This window comes from Chamaea fasciata, unplaced genomic scaffold, assembly GCF_029207755.1.
Source record: "Chamaea fasciata isolate MVZ Bird 193981 ecotype frontalis unplaced genomic scaffold, bChaFas1.0.hap1 SCAF_12, whole genome shotgun sequence".
Lineage (NCBI taxonomy): Eukaryota > Metazoa > Chordata > Aves > Passeriformes > Sylviidae > Chamaea > Chamaea fasciata.
This window is the reverse complement of record NW_027094097.1, coordinates 1042096-1065882: the sequence shown is the minus strand read 5'-3', so window position 1 is coordinate 1065882 and position 23787 is coordinate 1042096. Positions and strand designations below refer to the sequence as shown.

At 45.4% G+C, this 23787-nt stretch overlaps 1 protein-coding gene across 5 annotated transcripts in view; it reads right to left on the bottom strand.

Moving 5' to 3' along the window:
- ANKRD27 (ankyrin repeat domain 27) overlaps nucleotides 1–23787 on the bottom strand; it is a 57129-nt gene that overhangs the window by 5473 nt on the left and 27869 nt on the right. For 3 of the 5 annotated variants that reach the window (XM_066194967.1, XM_066194965.1, XM_066194966.1), the window contains exons 11-26: nucleotides 23654–23732; nucleotides 22696–22828; nucleotides 18061–18153; nucleotides 17121–17248; nucleotides 16592–16674; nucleotides 15726–15841; nucleotides 14902–14994; nucleotides 14332–14529; nucleotides 13963–14022; nucleotides 13718–13837; nucleotides 10581–10625; nucleotides 7553–7675; nucleotides 5584–5781; nucleotides 4053–4172; nucleotides 3187–3348; nucleotides 68–173 (exon numbers count right to left, since the gene is read on the bottom strand). In XM_066194967.1, coding sequence (XP_066051064.1) covers nucleotides 68–173; nucleotides 3187–3348; nucleotides 4053–4172; nucleotides 5584–5781; nucleotides 7553–7675; nucleotides 10581–10625; nucleotides 13718–13837; nucleotides 13963–14022; nucleotides 14332–14529; nucleotides 14902–14994; nucleotides 15726–15841; nucleotides 16592–16674; nucleotides 17121–17248; nucleotides 18061–18153; nucleotides 22696–22828; nucleotides 23654–23732 — 1857 coding nt within the window. The remainder of the gene's footprint in view (nucleotides 1–67; nucleotides 174–3186; nucleotides 3349–4052; nucleotides 4173–5583; nucleotides 5782–7552; nucleotides 7676–10580; nucleotides 10626–13717; nucleotides 13838–13962; nucleotides 14023–14331; nucleotides 14530–14901; nucleotides 14995–15725; nucleotides 15842–16591; nucleotides 16675–17120; nucleotides 17249–18060; nucleotides 18154–22695; nucleotides 22829–23653; nucleotides 23733–23787) is intronic. The other 2 variants (XM_066194968.1, XM_066194969.1) reach the window with 2 other exon arrangements.

Genomic DNA, 23787 nt, shown 5'->3' with positions numbered 1-23787 from the left:
TTTGATACAGTCATCCATGAATTCCTAAATCCCTTTTTATTCATACCAGTGGAAATCTCACAGGTACCTTTTTTCCTTATCTTGACAGTAACGTGCTGCTCAGTCTCCTTCTCTCCCTCTGCTGATGCGGTGCTGCTTGGTGCTGCTTCCAGCAACTTCATGATGTTTGAATTCTTGATTTTAACAGTTTCCATTTTCAACATTATTAAAGAAAAAAAAAAAAGTACATTTTAGTATTTTAGTATGTGCAGAGTGTATTAATTAATGCTTCCATGAATCAATGCAACACACATTAAATAAGTCACTAGGTAACAAACTTGAAATCGTGTCATTCTGAGTAGAGACAAAATCAGAGTACAAGTTACACTGTAATGCAGTGATGGAGTCCTGACCTTACTGTAAGCTGTATTACTTATGGTTAAGCCAATTTCAGTTTAAATGGTAACATACATACAAAAATTGATTCAGGACAGAGTTTTGTGGTCATTAAGCTACATCTCAGAGGCCATTTAAGCACATTAAGACAGGGGCCATGTGTCAAATCCTTCAAAGACTGAAATAATTCTGTGCAATTTAATATTACATGTAATGTTATTGCTAATAATAAAGGGGGAGGTCAGTTATTTATTGCAAGATAAAAGGAATCAAAAGGCTTGAAGGGCAGAAGATGGTGGGTGGGACAAGGAACGTTGCTGCCAGTGCAACTGATTAGTGCAAGGTGTTAATTTGCCTGCACCCAACATCGCTTCTACTCTCTCTGCCATTACAGGGATTTTAATGTTAATTTTATTTAGGCCTGCGCTTTCACTCTTCCTAGACTCATCCTTTTTATCCTGGGATAACTTATTCTAGAAACACAACCGGGTTCACAGGCTGGCGGGATCATCCGTAGGCTGTGCACGGAACAGGTATCTCAGTGTTTACACCCCGTGTCCCTGCTGGCTGCAGCTCAGCCATTGCACCCCCAGTGCTGACCCCCCCAGTGCTGACACCCCCAGTGCTGACACCCCCAGTGCCGACCCCCCCAGTGCCGACCCCCCCAGTGCTGACCCCCCCCAGTGCCGACCCCCCCCAGTGCCGACACCCCCCAGTGCCGACCCCCCCAGTGCCGACCCCCCCAGTGCCGACCCCCCCCAGTGCCGACACCCCAGTGCCGACCCCCCCAGTGCTGACCCCCCCCAGTGCCGACACCCCAGTGCCGACACCCCCAGTGCCGACACCCCCAGTGCTGACCCCCCAGTGCCGACCCCCCAGTGCCGACCCCCCCAGTGCCGACACCCCCAGTGCCGACACCCCCAGTGCCGACCCCCCCAGTGCCGACACCCCCCAGTGCCGACCCCCCCAGTGCCGACACCCCCAGTGCCGACCCCCCCAGTGCTGACACCCCCCAGTGCTGACACCCCAGTGCCGACCCCCCCAGTGCCGACCCCCCCCAGTGCCGACCCCCCCAGTGCCGACCCCCCAGTGCCGACCCCCCAGTGCCGACACCCCCCAGTGCCGACCCCCCCAGTGCCGACACCCCCAGTGCCGACCCCCCAGTGCCGACACCCCCCAGTGCCGACCCCCCCAGTGCCGACACCCCCCAGTGCCGACCCCCCCAGTGCCGACCCCCCCAGTGCTGACCCCCCCCAGTGCCGACACCCCCCAGTGCCGACACCCCCCAGTGCCGACCCCCCCAGTGCTGACCCCCCCCAGTGCCGACACCCCCCAGTGCCGACACCCCCCAGTGCCGACCCCCCCAGTGCTGACCCCCCCCAGTGCCGACACCCCCCAGTGCCGACACCCCCCAGTGCCGACCCCCCCAGTGCCGACACCCCCAGTGCTGACACCCCCCAGTGCCGACACCCCCCAGTGCTGACACCCCAGTGCCGACACCCCCCAGTGCCGACACCCCCCAGTGCCGACCCCCCCAGTGCCGACCCCCCCAGCGCCGACACCCCCAGTGCCGACACCCCCAGTGCCGACCCCTCCAGTGCCGACACCCCCCAGTGCCGACACCCCCCAGTGCCGACACCCCCAGTGCCGACACCCCCCAGTGCCGACACCCCCCAGTGCCGACACCCCCCAGTGCCGACACCCCCCAGTGCCGACACCCCCAGTGCCGACACCCCCCAGTGCCGACACCCCCCAGTGCCGACACCCCCCAGTGCCGACACCCCCAGTGCCGACCCCTCCAGTGCTGACACCCCCCAGTGCTGACACCCCAGTGCCGACCCCCCAGTGCCGACACCCCCCAGTGCCGACACCCCCAGTGCCGACCCCCCCAGTGCCGACACCCCCCAGTGCCGACACCCCCCAGTGCCGACACCCCCAGTGCCGACACCCCCCAGTGCCGACACCCCCCAGTGCCGACACCCCCCAGTGCCGACACCCCCAGTGCCGACCCCTCCAGTGCTGACACCCCCCAGTGCCGACACCCCCCAGTGCTGACACCCCAGTGCCGACCCCCCAGTGCCGACACCCCCAGTGCCGACCCCCCCAGTGCCGACACCCCCCAGTGCCGACACCCCCCAGTGCCGACACCCCCAGTGCCGACACCCCCCAGTGCCGACACCCCCCAGTGCCGACACCCCCCAGTGCCGACACCCCCAGTGCTGACCCCCCCCAGTGCCGACCCCCCCAGTGCCGACCCCCCCAGTGCTGACACCCCAGTGCCGACCCCCCCAGTGCCGACCCCTCCAGTGCCGACCCCTCCAGTGCTGACACCCCCCAAGTGCTGACCCCCCCAGTGCTGACACCCCCCAGTGCTGACACCCCCAGTGCTGACACCCCCAAGTGCTGACGCCCCCCGGCGCTGTCCCCGTGTCCCCGCCGGGCAGCCCTCATTGCTGTCCCCGTGTCCCCGCCGGGCCGCCCCCGGCGCTGTCCCCGTGTCCCCGCCGGGCCGCCCTCATTGCTGTCCCCGTGTCCCCGCCGGGCCGCCCTCATTGCTGTCCCCGTGTCCCCGCCGGGCAGCCCCCGGCGCTGTCCCCGTGTCCCCGCCGGGCCGCCCTCATTGCTGTCCCCGTGTCCCCGCCGGGCCGCCCTCATTGCTGTCCCCCGTGTCCCCGCCGGGCCGCCCTCATTGCTGTCCCCGTGTCCCCGCAGGGCAGCCCCCGGCGCTGTCCCCCGTGTCCCCGCCGGGCCGCCCCCGGCGCTGTCCCCGTGTCCCCGGCGGCAGGCGAGGCCGCCGCGGCCCGCACTCACGGCCTGGGCGCACTCGGCGGGGCTGCAGCCGCGCCGGTTCCGCAGGTGCCGCAGGGCGCCGTGCCGCAGCAGCAGCTCCACCAGCGCCTCGCTGCCGCCCGCCGCGGCCTCGTGCAGCGCCGTGCTGCCCTGGGCGTTGGACGCGTTCACCGCGGCTCCGCGCTGCCGGCAGAGGGAAAACACGGTTAGCCTGAACGGCCCCGGCCGCGCTAGCGCCCCGCCGCGCAGCCACGGCCTCAGCCCGTTCTGCGTCTGCGAGGCCCCGGGGACCGCTACTTTCTGAGCCTGAGAAATGCTAGCTCCTCCCAAGGGAAACTTTTCGGCAGTTTTCTTTTTTTCCCCAAACAGCCTTGTGTAAACAATATTCCTCTCCCAGGACGACGGGTGTTGTTTTGCTGTTTGTGTTACTGAGCCAACGGGAGAGTGTCGGCCCTATTGAACAATAACGTGTCTTCTTCATGTTTTAAAAGGGCTGAATGAATTGTAAATAAACCTTCTGATTTCTGCTGCCTGCTAACTGAGTCAAGCATCTTTATTTCGACATATATCTATTACATATTCCAAGCTGAAGAGATTCTTAAGAAACCCCCAACCCTAAGTAATAGAATCCCAGGCAGGAAAACCTGCCACCTGCCACACAGAAGCTCCATATAAACAGCCACCTGTACAACAGCAAGGAAATAATTATCTAATTAAAATCTGTGAAGGGATGGGACTGAAAGGAATAACTTTAACAAAAACTCTTCTTTCTTTCCCCAAGTATTTTTGACAGAGAAATACATAACTAAAAATCCTGATCCTGAGTACTCGGTAAACACAGATATCGAATGAGAAATAGCAGAACACTCTGTCTTCAGTGATCTTACCTGCAACAACAGGGCAGCAGTCTCATAGTGACCATTCGAGCATGCATAAATTAAGGGAGTATTTCCATATATATCCTTTTTGTTTTGCTTAGCATTGTAATCCATCAGACACTTCACCACCTATTGAAAGAAGTGACAGCTTTACTCTTACTGAATACAAGTATTGAGTTACTGAGTATGAGTCTAATTTTCAGACTTTAACACCCACTTAAAAAGAAAAAAAAAAAATTAAGCAACTACAAGAAAGGCCAGAAAATATAACTCGAGGTGTGTGAAAAACAAATATGACCAGTAACTTAACCAAACATCAAAACGCAACCACCACAGCAGCAGCACCACTTTCCAAACCCATCACAACACTTGGAAGGAGTTCTTTATACTGTAATTACCCCACGAACTAATCTACAACTATCACATGAATTCACCTACAACTGAGTTGGTTTTTCTTGCTTCCCTAGTGCTTTGTCTTCCCATCATTTTCAAAATTCTCTTTTTTTTTTTTTTTTCCCTCCTGCAGTCTTCATCCCTTTATTTTTAAAACCCAAATTTTCTGCTTTTCTGAATCTTTCCATTTGCCTGTGTGTCCCTGCTGGTTCATGTTTGTTATTTTCCCCGTCTCGTTTACTCTCCCTCCTGTACTGACACCCTCCGTCCATGGGCTCATGCTTCCCCTTCGCTGCTTTTGCTTCCCTGACTTGACGTGAGGGACAAGTTATCCGCTGCCTCAAAGCTCCGCTGGGCTCACGATCTAATTAAAGGAGTTGAAACTACAGTAACTAATACTGTGCCTACTGAAGGTACCAGGACACAAACACAACCTGAAGAAGGAATGCACACAGAAGCTTCAGCTGCACAAGGGATGTTTAAAGCATTAGAAGTGCAACAGAAGGTTTCGCGCCACTTGCATTAAACCAGAATTTAGATAAGTTTTCAAGAAAAGGCGTCTACTGAAACGATTTCAGCTCCAAGTTCCCCTTTCATTCGGGAGATTTTAGACACCGAAAACAAGAACCAGAACCGCCAAACTCCTTTCCTCTGTTCCCGGTGAGAGGAATGACAGACTTGTCTCTACAAACCAACATGGGTTTGCTGGTAGATAAAACTTAGCACAGAGAGATAAAAGAAGCAATGGGAAGGATTCCACTGATTGATGAATGGAAAAGAAGATATTTGCCTTTAAAACAAACTGTAGGTTTGCTGAGAAATGAAATTGCATATTGAAAGATGAAAGAAACAACGGAAAACCCATAAATTCCCTGAGAACTAGAAATTAAGAGGGGGGGTTACACACTGAGGGGAATTTTAGGTATCGGGCACTCCGGGAAGTCTGTGACTCTCAAGTACCTCAGCCAAAGGGGAAAGAGAGAGGGAAATGCGGCCGGGAAACTGGGATAAACAGGAGGCTGTGAGACCCCAGGGGAAACTTTATTTGAATAAGGCGAAAGGACTCCTGTGTCCCCCTTCTGGACGTCAGCCCGCGGCTGTGTGCGGCCGCATTTCCCGGCGCGGCTGCGGCCGCTGCCCGCGTTACCTGTGGGTGTCCCCGCTGGCAGGCCAGGTGCAGCGGCGCCGCCAGCTGCGCGTTCCTGGCGCCGGCGCTGGCGCCGTGCCGCAGCAGCAGCGCCGCCAGCTGGCCGTGCCCGTGCAGCGCAGCCACGTGCAGCGGCGTCAGGCCCTCCGCGTCGGACGCGTTGACCGCCAGCCCGCTGGCGCTCGCCCTGCACAGCTCCTGCGGGGGGAAAAGGCACGGTTAAAGCGCGTAAAAACAACCGTGCTGCAATTCGCGACGCGGCCAAACGCCCGCCGAACGCAGAACGGGCAGATGGGCGTTACAGGAGTTCTGCCAGCGCCTCGCTTGAGGCCTTCAGAAAAAGTCGGTGAGGCAGAGCAGCTCGGCGGTATTTTTTCAACAGACAGTTACTTTTATCGGTATCTCTTTTTCTGCCAACACGGTAACTTCATGGGGAGGAATTCCAGGCGAAGTGCTCATGATGTTAAATAGAGGCTAAAGCAGCACAGGTTGAGACGTAAGTGAAACTGAAATTTTTTATGCAGCTGTTACGATGGTCATACTGGGTATGAGGCACTGTTAATGAGTTACTTTCATTTAAACAGATATTTATGCTGAGACAGACAATAAACACCTCGTTATGCCACATGAAGCTTGGGGTGATAAGGATACAAACTAAAATGAATTGAATTCATCTGGAAGCAAGAGGGGCCGGGCAGGAGAGTCCCCTGGGGAGCCAGGGGAAGGAGAGCACGTGGAGGGCAGTTTGCCCAGCAGTGCACGACGTCCTCTCTCACTCCTCCTGCAAACTGGGCCTGCCTGACATGCACAGCGGGGCACGACCTTTCACTCTGTGCTTTCCACCTGCGCCGGCCTAACACAGGCGTTAGGATTAATGAACAAGCTCTTCCTCTTCTCTTCTCCTCCTTCTCTTGTTCAGGAGAGAAATAAATTCCACGGCAGATGCCATTCCCCTCCCTGTCAGCAATGAAACGAGCTTCGTGGACGGGAGCTCTGGCATCTTTAGCACTGAACTCTGTCCTGAGGGCACAGGGACACCCCAGCAGAGAACAAAGCACGGCGTGAATGTGAAGCATTTAAGAACAGCACGCTCTAAACCTGCACAAAATAACCGTGGGGTGACAGCGGGGAATTTAGGTGAGCCACCTCACAGTGGTGTTAACGCCAAAGAAGGCAATAAACTGAAAATTTGCACTTAGGTTTATTTGGCAATGACTTATCCAGTCATGTACACCTTCAGACACCTCCTGGAAGGCAAGTTATGGAAGTTCTATTTCCAAAAAGCTGGGATTGTTCCTTATTTAAAACAACAACGCCACCAACAAACCAAGAACACAACCAAAACAACAAACCAAAAATAAAACAAACCATAAAAGGAGGGTATTGTAAAGCCTCGTTCTGTGCTACAGAGTGTGGTAAATTAGGGGGAAGGAAATCTTTGCAACTGAAAAGGAAGTCTTGGTAATTATATCTAATCTCTGAAGAGGCTTTAGATATGCTTTGTAGAAAAGATGCCATGCAATTAAAAAAAAGCCTTTATCAGCATTACACGGATTCTGGGATTAGCAGGTATTCCTTGCTGAACTGATTACTAACAGGTAAGCAGATATGATGTGCCAGTAGCAGTGTAAACTAAAGAGAACCAGAGGCTCTCTTCAGAAAAGAATGGTTGTTCAAAGTTGCCCAAATCTTCCTGACAGCACTCCACATATCCTAAAAAAAAAACTTGTGAAGCTTTCTCAATCCTTTAAACACTGAGCAAGTCCACGAACACTGTTCCTGTGTCCAAAATTTTCAACAGTTCAGTTAAAAAAAGAACCATCAGATGAAGTGTGAAAATCAGTATTTAGTTAATTGTTTTTTAAACAGAGAGACAGAGGTGCTGGGCAATATGAATGCTATTTCCCTGGAGCTAAAACTTACATTTCAAGAATATAAATTATTCTTTCAACAGAATGAATAATCCAACCTTTTGTGCTGGCCCACATTTTGAGCACTGGCATAATGGATGGCAGAATTCTGGTTTTGATGTACTGGCTGTGTCCTCCTCATCCTCCAAGTCCTCTTCCATCCATTCCAAGAGATAACGGACCTGGCATAAAAAGCAAGTCCTTCTTTATAGAGTCCAGAAGTTCCATGTCCTACCAGAGCTGCATGTAGACAAGCCAGATTTGACAAACATACACTTGTGAGTATCTCAGGGAGAGCACACAGCTACCCCCTGCCATCAGCTGCCCACAGGCCAAATTAAAGAATCAAGGGTTATTGTTGACAAAGCAGCTAGGAAGTTCTCCAAGTACAGCAGCGAAGTGAATTATAAATGACTTCCTGCTGCCTAATCACAGCTTCAGTGTTCACCCACTCTCAAACACTCCAAATCCTTTTAGCTCAGATGATTTGTGCCAGCTCATATCAATGGGAATTTTGTTTCATCTTTGGCTTTAAAGAGCATAAGGAATGACAAGGATGACAACATTTAACTGATACCCAAAACTTTGCAGGGGCACTGACTTTCTTTAGGTCTGTCACTTCTCAGGAGTTGGACAGTTTCCCTTTTTCCTCAATGCACAATGCCTCATCTTTGAGAGAGAGGCCCTTCAGTGAAGTCTTAGGGCTCAGGGCATTCATGTGTAACCTGCAAACAGTGATGCTCAGGGCTTGTAAATTTTACATTACATTTCATTCAACAGCAACAAAAACTAAGCCGTTTAAGTAGAACATTTTTATCTTGAAATTCATTAATCTACATTTCACTAAAGACATTTTAGAATCAGCAATGACTGTATTAAGTCTCCATTACGAATGGACCAAGCCAAGAGCTTTACAGCTGCTAGTCCAGGGGAGTGGGGATTTCTGAGACATCCCTCCCACTCTGTTTACTCTCACACTTGTCACAAGTTCTGCTCCTCACCACTGAGCTCTGGGAAAGCAACACATCCATGTCCTATCCACTTAAACACACGCAGCTACAACAAATCCTCGGACAGGCAGGAAGGGCTCTATAGCTGATTCTGAATGATAACATTTTTGAGCGTGAAAAGGGATGTTTTTCACAGAATATTGCTTTCCCTGCAAATTCCATGTTGTTCTCTGGAGTAAAGGAAATCTTCTCTCAAGCCTACCTGTTTCTGGAAGGCCAGCTCAGCAAAGCTTCACTACTTGCTACGTTTGTACATGTCTAAAATAAGCAGAACTGTCACTTCACTTCCCCCTTTCCCTGCAGACTCACCAAGACTCTCACAATCAACCTCCTCCTCCCCCTGTGACAGCCCAATGCTGCTGCTCTCATTCTCCAGTGCACAGCTCCCAGCACATTGATACCAGTGTGCTCCAAAAACCTGAACACACTGTGCCCATCTCTTTATAATTACACTGCAGGAGTTGTTCTTCTCGGTTTAAAGGTATTTTGTGTCAAAATATTAACTGTACTTTCAAGCAGACACACACTGAACCACCTGAGGAGATTATCCAGGTGTGCCAGGTAACTTGTCACCTGGAAGGTTCTTTACACCGCTGGGTTACTTTGGAATACTCAGCTGAGCACTCTGGGTCTCTGCACCCTCACCCCAACCTTTCAGCTGCTCCACAGCACTTATTTAAGACAAGTGATTTGCTTTTTTCCTGTGGTAGATTTGCACATATCCTTTCCCCTGGATGGGCTGGGTACAAGGAGGACACCAAATCCAGTAGCTACGCTGAGATAACACCAACCACATCACAATCTTTGGGTTTTTTTTTTTTTAATCTTCCAGTTTCTTCCACTTTGTTAATGCCTCTTGCAAAGCTCAGCTGGCTGTCACAGCAAAAATCTACAGCAGCCCTAATGACTTGGTTGCTGTGGCTGTTCCTATGGAGACAGACCTCAGGCTGTCAGAACAAGGTCAGAGTTTTTAAATACCCGTGGTTTTTGAATAGATATGCTACCTGTAACCTTTGTCATCCAGCTGGATGATTCTCCTTCTACGAACAGCTTCACATGAACTCCAGTAATGAGGAAAGTAAAGCCACAAAAGATGGTGTGATTCTGTGACTGAATGCACAGACTGGATTTCTATTTGCTTTTCATTGCTGGGCTCTATTGAGCAGTGCTAGATACTCGTTTTCCAGCAAGTTAGAGCACTCTATTTAATTTTCTTGATGAAGTTTAGATTTTCACAGAGTGGGTGAAAAGGTAACTGTCATACATGCACATACTGGCCAGGAAGATGGCAAATATCACCACTGTACATGCTACTGCTTCTTGAAATGACATCAGGGCTGGCTTGGAAATAATGACTTCTATTAAGTCACATTGTAACCCAGGATAATGATACATACTCAACAACTAAACAGTTCTTTGCTCTATCAGCTGATAAATTATTTCTATCATCTCAGTGGAATAACACATAAGAGAAACAGTAGTAACAGGGCAGGTATTTTGTAACATGGGTTTTCTGTTTTCTGATAACTCTATGAGGCTTCATTGGCATTTGTGACTCCTGCTACAAAACCAAACCCAAACAGGTTTTTCAGAACATGCACCCAGCAGAGCAAACCTGCATTCTCACACAGCTTTATGGTTTTGTTCCGTGAACTACAAGAAAATCAAGAAATCTACAGCCTTATACACGTTTCCAAAAGCAAAACCCCTAAAGATTCCTATGTCATCTTCAATTTTTCAGTAGAATGACATCGGAAGCATCTTATTTTTTAAGGAATAAAGGCAATAATAAAGAAAAAATAGTCAAGACAGGTGGTACCACAAATTACAGAACATCACCTCTGAAACTGGTATTATTACAGCCATCATCTGTCTGTGTGAAGTGAGATCCAAACTACATGTCGTTGTGTGCCCCTTGAATAGTGTCTCTGTGCTGACTACTGTCACCTCGATTTCCTCTTTACATGAGATTATTACCCAAAGCATTCTCCACTTGATCCTATTTACAAGTAGCTTCCTCAGTCTGAATGAGATAAAATGGAATTCAATAATATTCAACAGCCACATGAACACTCACCATTTCCAGATCTCCATCAGCAACTGCTCGCAGGAGTTTTTCCACCTATGTATGAAGAAAATTATTTATTTGCTTAGTTAGTATTGGTATTAAGCAGAACACAGAAAATCCTGTGTGTCCTTTGCTAACCTCCTAAGCTCATGCAGGAGGATTAATGCTGCCCCACTTCAGATTTATTGATGAAGTTTTAAAGGAAAAACCTTCTTCTTTTATGAAACAGAAAACCTGTACAAGGCCTGTGGCCATTTGATGATCTCTGACTTGCTTAGTTTAGCAGTGCTTATCTAAATTGAGGTTATGTGGCCCACCCATGAACAAAGCCATGTAAGATGATATTTATATTACAATGCTGCTCCAGCAGCAGCTGCCCTGTGCATTTCTGTGTGACCCCAACGTTAAAAATCCCCGCTCAAGGCAAATTCCCACCCTAACATACACTAATACTGTCTGGACTCTTGCTGAGCTACTCTATGCTGCCAGGAACACAAAGGATGGGCAGGTTTCATTGTGCTAGTTGAGAAACAACAGTTCACATAGAAAAGATGCTTTCCAGTTGTTACCTTTACATCTGCAGGGCACTGCTTTAACCCTGAGCTAAACCCCAAACATTAACAAATCCAAAGTGAAATTAGTGTGAAGGTTGTTTTCTTAAAATCTGGAAAGATTTAAATATCCAAGGTGTGCATTAGGACTGTTTCAGCATTGCAGCAAATTGTTCCAGCACTGTGCCAGAGGCACCCAAGATGCTGCTGTGCAAGCACACTAGTTTCAATAGTCAGGAACACCCTGCAAGCTGAAGATGCCACAGAGTGACAGCTTCGGGCACATTTCAGTCTTCATACAGAAATTACCACCTGGCTGAGGGTGACAGTGGTGCTTGGCAAGGCAAACAAGGAACAATGAGACGGAAGTTTGCGTTCTATTGCTCTGATCTCTTTCTTCAGCGTTTTAGATGAAGAACAGGACACAAACAGCTGAAAGATCAGAGGCCAGATTAAATCTCTCCATTTTTATCTCTTCTTAGGAATATTGCTAAGTTTGGTTTTATTACTGCATTTCTAATACAGGATGAAGGTCCTTGAAGTCATGCATTGGTCACTCCAAAGAGAATCTATGACTCTGATTTTTTCTTAACTTTGAATGTCTAAAAGTCAGCTGTGTAAATGTCAGCCAGGCACTTAAACTGCAGTCAACGAATAACACCTGAGTACAACTCAGGTCAAACTAAGCATGTCTGAGATTAATTCCACTCTGGAGTTGATTTCCCTCCACTGAGGAGGGGAACTAGATGTCTGAAGTGAAGACAACTGTCTTCCAGAAGCTGGGTGAGCTGAATCCCAATCTCTCCACGTACACAGCTAAAATGGAGTGGACGCACTAGGGAGGTCTGTGCCTCCCCTAAACTTCCCCTAATCATACAGAATAATGTCGCTGGAGAATGTAAAGGTCTTAAGGATTTTTCAGGAGTCATCTTATGCATACAAGATGCATAAACAGTAATAGCACTGACCCACAAGCTCTGATAATTCCTTTCCAAAAATAACAACTTTTCTTAAAGTACTAAAAGCTGCCTCAGGCCCCAGCAGTGGTACAACATTTGTTATGCAGCTTATAGATAATTAATTAAGAATACTTAGGGCAAAATGTCTGCTGCATGCATTTCCCCATCTTTCCAGCTCGTTTTCTCACTCTTCCATGGAACAGAACCTTCCTTTAAATGTAAAAATAGAAGGAACAAATCTACTACGATTCACCTGCACGGCCAGTTTTTCAGCTGCTGAAGAGAAACTGTGCATGGAGATTTTATTCCAACAGAGCAAGTCCCAAATTTACAATCTTGGCTCTTTCACTCTCTCTTTTCTACAACATAATAAACAAGCCACTATGACTGGCTCCTTTAAGACTTTAATTCAGTATTGATTAATAAAGGTCTGACTGGATCCCCTTAATCCAAGGTGAAAATTGAGCATATCAGTTTCCCATTACTTCCAGTGGTATTTCCTTCATGGAGCTCTCTCAGCATCAGGCTCTTGCCTCTTTGAGCAGGGAGCTCAGGTGAAACTTGGCAAACAGAAATGAACTAAAGCTGGATTATAGAGAAGGTCATTAACCCCAAGGACCTCAGGTGTAAGCAGTTTGTAATCTTTTTCCCTGGTTTGAACTACAGTCTTAGCACTTGGGTGTGATAAATTTGTTCCTTCAGAGAAAAAGAAATCCTCAATTGATGGGGAGAACTTATTTAGAGTGGTTGACTCTGTCCAAACAGGGAGGTACAGCCCTGCACCGAGCCCCTCACAGAGCACCTCAAGTGTGGATTCACATTGTCCAGTCAAAATTTGCATCTTTGTGTTTCTTCAGTATTTTTAGAAAAAGGAAGCTTCTGGCAAGAGAAGAATCTTTTAATAGCAGGAAAAGGAAGAGTTTGAATGTAGAGGTGATACTGGGAGAAACAAACATACTTAGGAGGTCAGTTTAGGAGCAAAATGAATAGGCAGACTAGGAAAAATAAAAAGAAGCATCAGAATGAGTATGACAGCCTTGGGAAGGGGTAACAAAGTCTGGATCTGAGATCCCACAGAAAAAAATTCAGAGGGGTGCTCTGGTGTGGACAGAGGAAAATCAGCAAACACGTACATGCAAGATATTTAAAACAGAGTCTGGACCTCTCCAGTAGTTACAAAATTGATCCCCATGCCTATTTTGAAAGCATGTCTTAACATTCCAGTTTGCTGTTTGCCAGCATGCCTGTACCAGTCTCTTTTCCCTGACGGATTTTGTAAGCTAACAGTGGCACTTAACTCCCGGATGGGACAGCCAGGTCCTCGGGGCACTGACGGCCTCTGTACTGGGGTACACCTCAACAAATTCTCAAATTACACACTTGACTTCAATAAATATGAACAACTACTTAAGAGATGGTGTCAATTTTTCCCAGAAATAACCAACGGAGCAGTTGAAACCACACAAAAACAGGTGCTCAGGGGCTGAGATGACAAGCCCCTGAGGACAGCAGTTATCATTTCCCAGACCAGACAGAAGGCTACTCCTGAAGAAGCAGCTAAAAACACTGTGGCAAATTATCACTCTTTTAGCTCCCTTCACTTTTCTTACTGTCAAAACCTAAACCTCAGTCTTACCTCTTTGTAACTGTTCTTTGCTTCTTCTTGCCTTATATCAGTTGATGCTGATGACAGGCTTGAGACAGATGATCCTCTGCTGAAAGTTTCTGTTGAGTGCTGAGGAGACCTAAGTGGTGACTTACAGTTGGGAAAAAAAAAACACATATAAAAATTAATCAAACAACCAACCAACGAGCAAAGGTTAAATATCAAATTAAGGAGGTTAAGCACAGGCAAGGAACAGTTTAGCCACGGGCTGCTACCTCAGAAGCACTCTGTCCTCTTTCAAACGTTAGGTAGTTTAATTCCATCAACGACAGTATCTGCAGAAAAATATTAAAGAGAACCAGTGTGACTCCACTTATAGAGGAATCTACTGACAGAAACATAAAATAGCTGTCAACCTAATGATTAGTAACAGATTATGACTAGGCCGATTAAAAGCATCCGTTGACAAGTTCATGTTCTATCCCACAGAGTGTATTCCCACCGCTGGAGGTAAAATGGGACCTTTCTTCCTCAGAGTGAAGCACACCTTTTCTCTTTAATCGGAAACCATATTAGCAGAGAACACCTACACCTCTGTGGTGTTGCATCAGAAAGAACTCAGGCTGCAAGGTAAAGAGGAATACCTTGGAGTTTAATGCACACTGTAGAGAAGTCTCTTTCATCCGGTTCTGGATTTCTGGGTTTGCCCCATTTTGCAAGAGCACTTCAATGATCCCTTGATAGCCCCAGCGAGCAGCAATGTGCAGAGGAGTGTCTCCCTTCTCATTGCCAATATCCAGCCTGCAGGAATGCACATCATAGTACACCAAAGCCTTGACACACTGGGAAGAAGAGGAAAGCTATCAATAAATTATAGTGTTGTGTCTCAGTTCAGACAACAGGCACAATCCTAAAAGGTTTGTTTTTATTGCTGCTCATGTAACCCATTACCTAAAGAGCAGCTTAAGTGGTTCAGTGCCATTAAATAAAGAGTTAAATCACTCCATTTGCAAAGCACTGCTATCTTTAACGTGAACTCACATTAAAAATTGCCACGAACTACCAAATAAAGTCCTCATTTAGAGCATTAAACAATTTAGCCTTCAAATATTTTTATTTACTTTTTAAAATATGTAAGTTTAGTGCTAATTTGCATCAGTTTAATTCCATTGCATTAGAATGCCCATTTGGTTTGTTACAAAACAATTACTTACATCCTCATGACCATAAGTGCAGGCTAAATGAAGTGGAGTATTTCCATTATTGTCCTGAACATCAGTACTTGCCTTGTAGTGCAGTAAGAGCAGCTTAAAAGAAAAACAAAAGTAGACATTTAAGTAACTAAAAAATTAATGTACAAACAATTATTGGCCCTGCAGATTCCTTTAGGGTTCTGGCATGATGAAGCATTTCATGAGACACTAGTTCTGCCTTCCTGTTACCACCCTCTTGGCACTGCAGCACTGTTTGTGCCCTACCCTGAGAATCAAAAAGTCTCTTCTTACATATTCAGAATTTTAATTGAAAAAACCGAATTCTCTACTGCAGCAAACACTGCAATATATTCACTACATCATCTCCCTCACATTCCAAGAGCCTATGCAAGTGAAGACAGCTTAATTTCAACAAAGCTAATTGAAGAATATCACACATATTTCATTCAAGTAGACAATAATTACACAGTCTATCCTAAACACAGCGTGAAGCATTTAACTCAGCCCAACGACTGCAATGGTTGTTCTGTCTCAAGCAGGAGCAGAGATGCTCTCTATTTGTATAATGTATTGGACATTTGTGTTAACAAAGTGGCTGAATCATCAGGAACGCAGAGCTGCCAGCTGGTTATTACCAATGGCTGAAAACCTTGCAGAAGAAGAAAAAAATAAAATATCTTGCAAACTCCAGTGATGAAAGATCCTCCATTCTGACAGCTTACAGAGCTCTGGTGAAAGCTCCCCAGAAGATCTAAATGACAGTAACAGTAGAAGAGCTTAGCAAGAGTCATGTATTTATTATTTAGGTGAGGTGTTGTGCTTACTGTAACATTTTGATATCCCTTCTGACAGGCGAGGTGAAGGGGAGTTGAACCGTGGTAATCTGTAGCATTGACAATGGCTCCTTTGGCTACCAGTAAATCCACTAATGAAGTTTGACCTTGGAAAATAAGCATTCAAAGAGAGGGGTAAACTTTGCACAGGAACACTGCTAGTTTTCAGATTCAGACAGTGACTATAAAGCAAGATATCCTGCATTTCTGCATACTGTGTGTCCATATACTGCATATTCACTGCCTTGGTATTTGGGGCTTTTCGTGGCAGATTATTCAAGGTCAAAGCCCCCTAAAAGAACCTCCGGCTAAAAGCAAGTTATATTTATATCCCAGGAGTAACAAAAGAAAGTATTTATGTTCAATATAATAACAAAAAATGAAAGTATAAATAAAAAACCATCCACTAAAAAACAATACAGCTCCTAACAAAAGGCAGATCAATTACATAATGAACATTACAATACAGGTGATACAGATCTACAATGCACAGCCTGCTGCAGGAAAGAGAAAAGTTGTCTCTCAATCTGCCAATCCTTTAAAACAAGACTGGTTTCTGAGGACACACTCTTACTTTTTTCACAGCAGAAGAAAGCACCACTGTGGTAATCACTACGGCAAAAGTAAACGGTCAGCAAACAAAGAATAGCTGAGCCATGAGAAACTGAGGCTAAAAGAATAAACGACAACTTCACTCTGTGCTCAGATAGAAACAGCAAAGTTTCAACAGCCAAGAAGCCAAAATCCAACTTAATGCAGAATTCCAACGTTAACACAAAGGTGGAAAACAGGCTGACATAAAGACAGAGAAGCCAAAGGAGCAGGAAACACTAGTGAAGAACAGCAAGGCCACTCACCACAAATAGCAGCGATATGAAGTGGAGTGTATCCCCGGTCATCTCGGGAAAAGGGGGTGATAATGGAAGGGTCATTCAGTTTCCTTGAAAACACAAGGGTTTGAAAGCAGCTGAATATCCAGGGGGTGGTAGGAAGGAGGAGAGAAAGGGAAAAGCTGCCAAGGATGACAAAAAGACTGATTTTGGAACTCTATATCCTTCCTCGTTAACAAATGATTCCATACAAAACTTTACATTTTGTTAAGAGAAGCGAGTCAGTCCCAGATGTGTAAGTTTGATCCAAGAGAAGAAACATCATGTTTACCAAAGGACACACAGGCTCCATCACAGAATGGGTTCCAAAGGATTCTGTACGCTCCCAATACTCCCTCTGTTTTTTCAAACCACATACACACTCTCTCTCTATCCGCTACATCCCAAAGTGCTACCAAATTCCTCTATAACCAAAAGCAGCATACTTCCTGAAGCAAATCTTAGCTAAAGGCTTCTACACAGCTTCCGACGCATTTGTGGGGTGAAGAGTGCTCACCCAGAAACCAGCTTCTCGCATTTGTCACAGTAACACAGCGGGTGACACATTTTCTGCACGGTATCCTTATCACTGTCACCTTGACTTAGCAGCCTCTCCACTTCCTCCTGATCACCTGAAGCAATATGCTACAAAAAAAAAAAAAAAAAAAAAAAAGAGAAGAGAGGATGAGAAACTAATATAAAAGGCCTCCTTTTAAGAAAAAACAGAGCCAAGAGTAATTTTCTGAAGCACAAAATGAAAGGAGCCGATTATGAAAGACGTATTCACGCATTAGAAAGCAGAAATTAAGAATGTCACAGCACAAAACCCCCTAATGGGCAGTCAGTATTAAAAAGAAACTGTTCTTGGCTTACTTCGCTTTCTATAAAAAAATTAAAACAATTCCTATTGTCCTCGTTAGACTCAATCATGAAATTGAGCTCCCTCTGTGCAAAAACACGTCCATAAAATTACCAAGTCTCCAGCCATAAGATGTGAACACATATAATTAGAAGCTCTGCTTTGTATCCTTTTATAGGCAAAATTCTTTTAGAATGACACTATGAAATGAACAGATAATATGAAGTAGCTGTCAGGTGACTACATTTAAATTATTTCAGAAAACTCTTCCCATTCCAAGCATTAAAAGCTGTTAGACACAAGCAGTATCACATCTGTGCATTAAATGGGCCAGGCGATATCAACAGCGATAGCATTTCATCCCCATTTGCTTCTCTAGTTCATATAACGGGCTGAAATCTGTAGGATTATATTACGTTAGTAAGGCTTTGCCACAGAAATGTACTCAGTTCAAAATACACTTTTAGCATCTACTGAAACACATTACACAGTACTCACGTAATTAACCCTTCATTACATTCCAGAAAATTGCAGAAAGGGAGGGATACAAACACGAAACATGCAAGTACATACATATTCTGCCATAAAAGTTATTGACCTTAAACAAGCAGTCTATTGGTGCAGCAGACATCTGGGACAACAAGTTCATCCTTTGTCTTAAGAGCAGCTTGTCACAGAGACTCTCAGATTCCTGAAAATAAAATAGATAGATTATCTATACAGTCGTTTCCAGGCTACAGTGAAGAACCTTAACAATGGAATTAACTTTTAAAAATATTAAACACTTATTTACTGTATGTGAATTATCAGCCACATGTGGAACCTGAAGCACTTTTAAGATTTTGAGACGTAAAAGACTGGCCTCCATACAAATATTAAGTGTAGATGTTTACCAGAATATTCCTTTACTGAAATTCGCTGTGAATCAATATTAATGAAATTATGGCTGTACCATCTAAAAAAGAACACAGCAAAACTAAAAAAAAATACACATGAATGACAGCACGAACTGTAAGAGATACAACACAGCTTTTCCAAGAGGAGAAATTAAGACAAATTCATGCAAAGCACGTCTACTGACAGCTACTAAAAAAGATGACCCAGATACAACTCGGACTCAAAGAATTCTGAACTCTGCTGCTGGCTGAAAAATAAAAGATTGCACCAGGCAAAGCATTGCTCTGCAGCAGATCCATCTGTTATATTTCCTACTTGGTTTGAGCTAAGCAGTTACAGCTGCAACCCTTGCATCAGTACTTATTCTCTGAGACAGGTAAAGATCCACTATCAGGATGCACTAAAGAATATAAATGCCTCCAAAACCAGGTGAAAACGATGGAGTTAAGATTTTGAGAGGGCAGCACTGACCCTCTCATGAAATAAAACAAGAGTCCAAGGAAAACACTTTCTAAGAACCCAGATGGAAACTTCTGCACGTGGCTGGTTCTGATCCACAGCTGCTTACGTCTGGCAGTGGTGCTGTCGCAGGATAATGGCTCTGCAGGAATGGAAAGACTTCAGCCTCCATAAAATAGAAAACCACTGCATTTAAGACACACACCCACGTATCAGGCAGACTTCAGCCATTTAGGATCTGGGCCATGGCTTTTGCAATTAAAGTCTGTCAAGACCAGATGTAAATGAGAAAAGCCAGGCTGCCTCCACTCTTACATTAGTAAGCCAGCATGAAATTTGAGCCTCATGAACTGCAAATAAACAAGATCAGCTGAGTTCAGACTTTCTAGAAATTAGACTATTCATGTTTCAAAATCAACGCAGATGCCTCTCATAAAGCTGTCCAAAAAACCCCTTCCACAAATAACATCATTAAAAACATGCTTGTGAGGTCTGGAGATGAAAGTTTTTCTCCGTTCTTCACAGCAAGTTGTTTGTATTTAGATACACGGAGATGACAAATATCCACCAATCTTTTCAAATGTCAGTACTTTAGCTAAGGATTCCCAAGCATATCTGCTCAGAATTACAAGGCATATAACACTAGTCTCCTTGGATAGATTCTTCACTAAGAACAGGAATAACTTCCCTAAAAAAGGAAGGTACAAGTTCCTAATGTCTAACCAGAATTTCTAGTGTGGATGCTCACAGACAGCTTTATACTTTCACCGTGGAGAATCCAAGTAACCACTACCAAATCTACTGTAGAACTGCTCCTTCCACAGTGTGTGCCTTCAAGAGAAGCGTTCCCCGAGTGAAATCATTATTTTAAGAAAGTCACAAAATGCAGCAAGCTTAATGTAGCTGTACTGTATATTTATTATTTAAATCAGAATAAAAAGAGCCCAGGTGAAACCACCTACCTTCAGTAGTGAAATACGGAATGACAAGAGCATCAGATATTCACTGAAGGATTAAGCAAATTTGGGCCTTCGAAGTCAGAATTCACTTGTACCAGCTTTACTCACAAGCCAAGAATTTGTATCTCTTTTAAAAAGAGATTGCTTTGAGTGGGAGTTTCAGGCATTTTAAGTGTATGTTGTCTAGAAAATACACACCCAAACATTAATAACCTTTTTTATCTAATACTCCAATGTTTAGAAGAAGGAATTCACTGTTCTTCAGAGTGTACCTGTGAAATGATCTATCCCAAGGCATTCTCACAGATTACAGCTGATGACTTGGAGGAAATATAGACGGCAGAAGCCAGGAGAGGAGCTCTCGAACACAAACTAAGGCTAATAAAGTGTTTGGTGGGGAGGGGGAGTAGGGATCATTTCCCCACCTCAAGCTCCTCCCATACATGAAACAAAATGCTGCCTACTCCCTCCCTTGACCCCCCTGGACTAGAGTCTTACTACACGTTAGCTGTGCAGAGGAATGAGCTGATTTCCAACACTTACTAACAGGAATTCTCATTGAACAACGTTGACAATTCAGAAAATAAAACTGACTCTCTCTTGCTTTACAGGCTCCTCTCTTCCCCACAACCCAAGTGTCTCACAAAGACTTGCGTGACCTTGGGTGAAGGGATTTGGCAAGAAGTCCTGAGTGCAGTTCACTTACTGACATGAGGGTGAGAATGTGCCCATTATCCCACAGGGTACATTAGCTCCCTGCTGAGTTTCTTTCTGGAGTAAGCTTCATTAGGGATTGGACAGCAGCATTGCTCAGCTGCCAGCAGCTCCATCTGAAGCCAGCTATAAAATTAAGCATAACCACATAAGGGGCTGTAATGAAGCCCCAGGGCACGGCAATGCTCCCGGCTCACTTCAATCCCACACCCCCTTCCAGCACAATCTGGAGAAGGAAATCATAGGGCAGCAAGATGACAGCTGCTGCCGCCTCAAAGTTCAATGCCTTTTCCAGAGATTAAAGGAAATATCTCAACTGGTAACTTTATGAATGCTCCCCCAGCCTCCTCACTACTCTTTTTCCATTTTGGTCACACAGTCTCTCTTCTCGTTGTGTGCCACCTTCTCCTACACCCCGGAGAAAAGGGTGGTCTGGCTCTTCCCTTCCCAGCTGTGTTAAGGGCAAGTTGTCCCTCACTTCATCCTCGGGGTTCTGCTCCTTCCAGCCAGGCTGACTCCAAGGAAAGGCAACACAAGAGGACTTTGTGTTGCACATTCACCCCACAGTGATAAAGTTCTTTAGGTGTGGAGCTGATCCAGCTGAAGTATGGGCAGAAACACTTATGGCTTGCTCTTCTCATGGTGCAGACACTGAAATCCTCCTTTAGACTTCTCAAAGACACAGTTTCTCTTTCAAGACAGGGGCCTCCCAAAGAAATACAGTACCTTAATGGAAGTGGCACTTCAGTTACAACACTTGAATGCAATCCCAGTATAAAAGCTGCTATCCTCAGCTACACCAAGAGGGATAGGATCAGGCATTTAACAGGAAACAGTCTTTATTCTAGAAATTTAAGAGCAGTATATTCTATCTTAGCTTGCTGGTGTTGTTGTGGAAGACAATTCTGCTTTGGTTTCATTTTTCTGTCAGAGCACCGGCTTTGCTCTTCGTCTATTGATTGTGAATGACAGCCAAGTGGCTGCTGGAAGCAAAATCATAAAGCAGGTTGTTTCTTTTAAACTAACATTTTTATTTCTTTGAATATGATTCAATTACAGACAAGAAATAGCACTCTCTTTACACAATACAAAAGTGGGGTTTGATTTGGGGTTTTTTTTGGGTTTTTTTTGAGTGTACAAGACAAACCTGCACAGCAAGTTCTTGGAAAAATCCCAGAAAAGAACAAAACCAAAACCAGCAAGAGGCCAAAATGTTACATTAAGTGCTCTTAAGACTGTGCCCCAGGTTGTCCCATCCCAAGCCCTGCACACTGAACCATTATTCTGGCCCCTGCAGTTAGATTCCAGTGCTTTGCAGTTGGGCAGGCTGAGACACATAGAATTCACTCTGGTTCCAAGTTCACTTCTTTTGATTTCCACATCAGCCCAGGAAAACCTAGTTTTACAACAGTAGAAAAGTTTACAGGAGTGGTAAGGCTGGATTCCTTGACTAAATAACCTACAAAGTTCTTAAATTATAGAAGTTTCTAAGGTCACATCAGCATCACCCTTGAGTAGCCTGCAGGGATGTGACCAGATTGACAGCAGGTCTAGTTGCCCAGTAGGAAATCCCTCATGCCTCCACAATTTTCCTGCCCCCGCCAGGTTGGAGATGCCAAGAGCCAAATTTAACCTTCAAACAGCAGCTTATCACAGCCCTACACACCCCCAAGCCACCAACTCAGTGCAGCCTTGTAACCTGCACTGCAAACACACGGAATTCTTCCAGTATGAAGATTTACTGAAAAAATTCTAAATTACACTGCTATCTCCATTCTGCTAGCACAGCTAAGCTTTTTTAAATTACACAAAAAACCAAGCTGTGCCTGCTCCCAGGTACTGCACTGCTTTCACAATCATGGCAGAATACACACAGGAGATAAACACGCTGGAGACCCATCTGCAGAAAACGGTGCTGCCATTTTTCCTCTAACCATATCAAGAGGCAGACATTTAAGTACTTCCTCAAGAAGTATACAATGAACAAATGTTGGTACATAATTAGGACTAAATTATAATAATTGAGGTAAATTTAGCATTTGCTTCAGGCAGTCACCTCTACCCATTTTTTTAAACAAAAAAAGAAAATTCTTACGTTAGTTATTTGTATCCTCTGGCTGGATTTAGACCCACAACTGTACACAGAACTACAGGGTATTTGATATAAGCTACAAGGCATTTGACAGGCTTTAAAAGTAGCTTACTGTTGATCTGTCAGAGAGGTTGCCTTGTCGTATGTATTCTATTGCAGCCTCAATGGAGGTTAGGCAGTATCCCAGCTCATCCTTCACTGAACTGCAGAGCCTGAAGTTCTTTATGTAGCTCAAATTGGCCATCCTGAAAAAAAAAATAAAAGTTAAAGCCATGAACCACAAAAACTAAGACACTAGCACGGTACACTGTAGCTCATCTTAGGCAATCCAGGCAGACAATACGTGTGAGTTGGGAAAAAGCTTCTAAAAAGCTTGTTAGGCCAGCAGTATGGCTGTTCTGAGCTCGTAGAGTGATCAGAACTCCACTTAGCTCCTAAATATTCAATGAAAAGTCCTTAACTGGATAGACGGAATACAAAGGATGAGATAAGGACAAGAGTGGGAGATTAACGTCTCTGAAGTGAGTGAAGCAATGCTGCAAGCACCAGAAGAAGCACCACAGTGACAGCTACAAGTTAAAAGGCCAAAGGCTGATCTCTGAGATCCAGCATGTGACAGCACTGAGAACCAGTTCAGGTCCAGCTGGGAGTTTTAGACACTGTTATGAAAATGAGGAGACAATGGCGCAGGCTTGCAGGAACTAGTTAAACATTCACATCTAGTTTCTCTGGAAGAAAGGCACCCAAGCTTGAAACGCATAAAGATGTCACAGCTCCCAACACAGACAAGAGATAACCACCCTGTGAAGGCTGTACTGACACACAGATTGGTCCAGAGATGGCCTCCTACTACAACTCTTTTCTAGGCTGAGAATCAAAACACAGGCACATTACTGACAGCTCCCTAATTTAGTTATACATATAACACTTCTTTGCTATTTGTCCTATAAAACATTTTCTGCATTTCATCAGGACCTCTTACGCTTTCAGGAAGTCATTACAATTGTCTCTTCGGCAGCACTACACAAGATGGTAGGAAGGAGTTCTGTATAGCCAAAACAGTTACATACCAGTTTGGGATTTCTGTTTTTACAAGCAAATACAGCAAAACAGAGAGAAGATCATCGGCACACATGGTTTCCATGTTAACTAAAAAAAGAATTCACACTTGGTATTAGTCATGTCATGGTTCAAATCAAGAGCA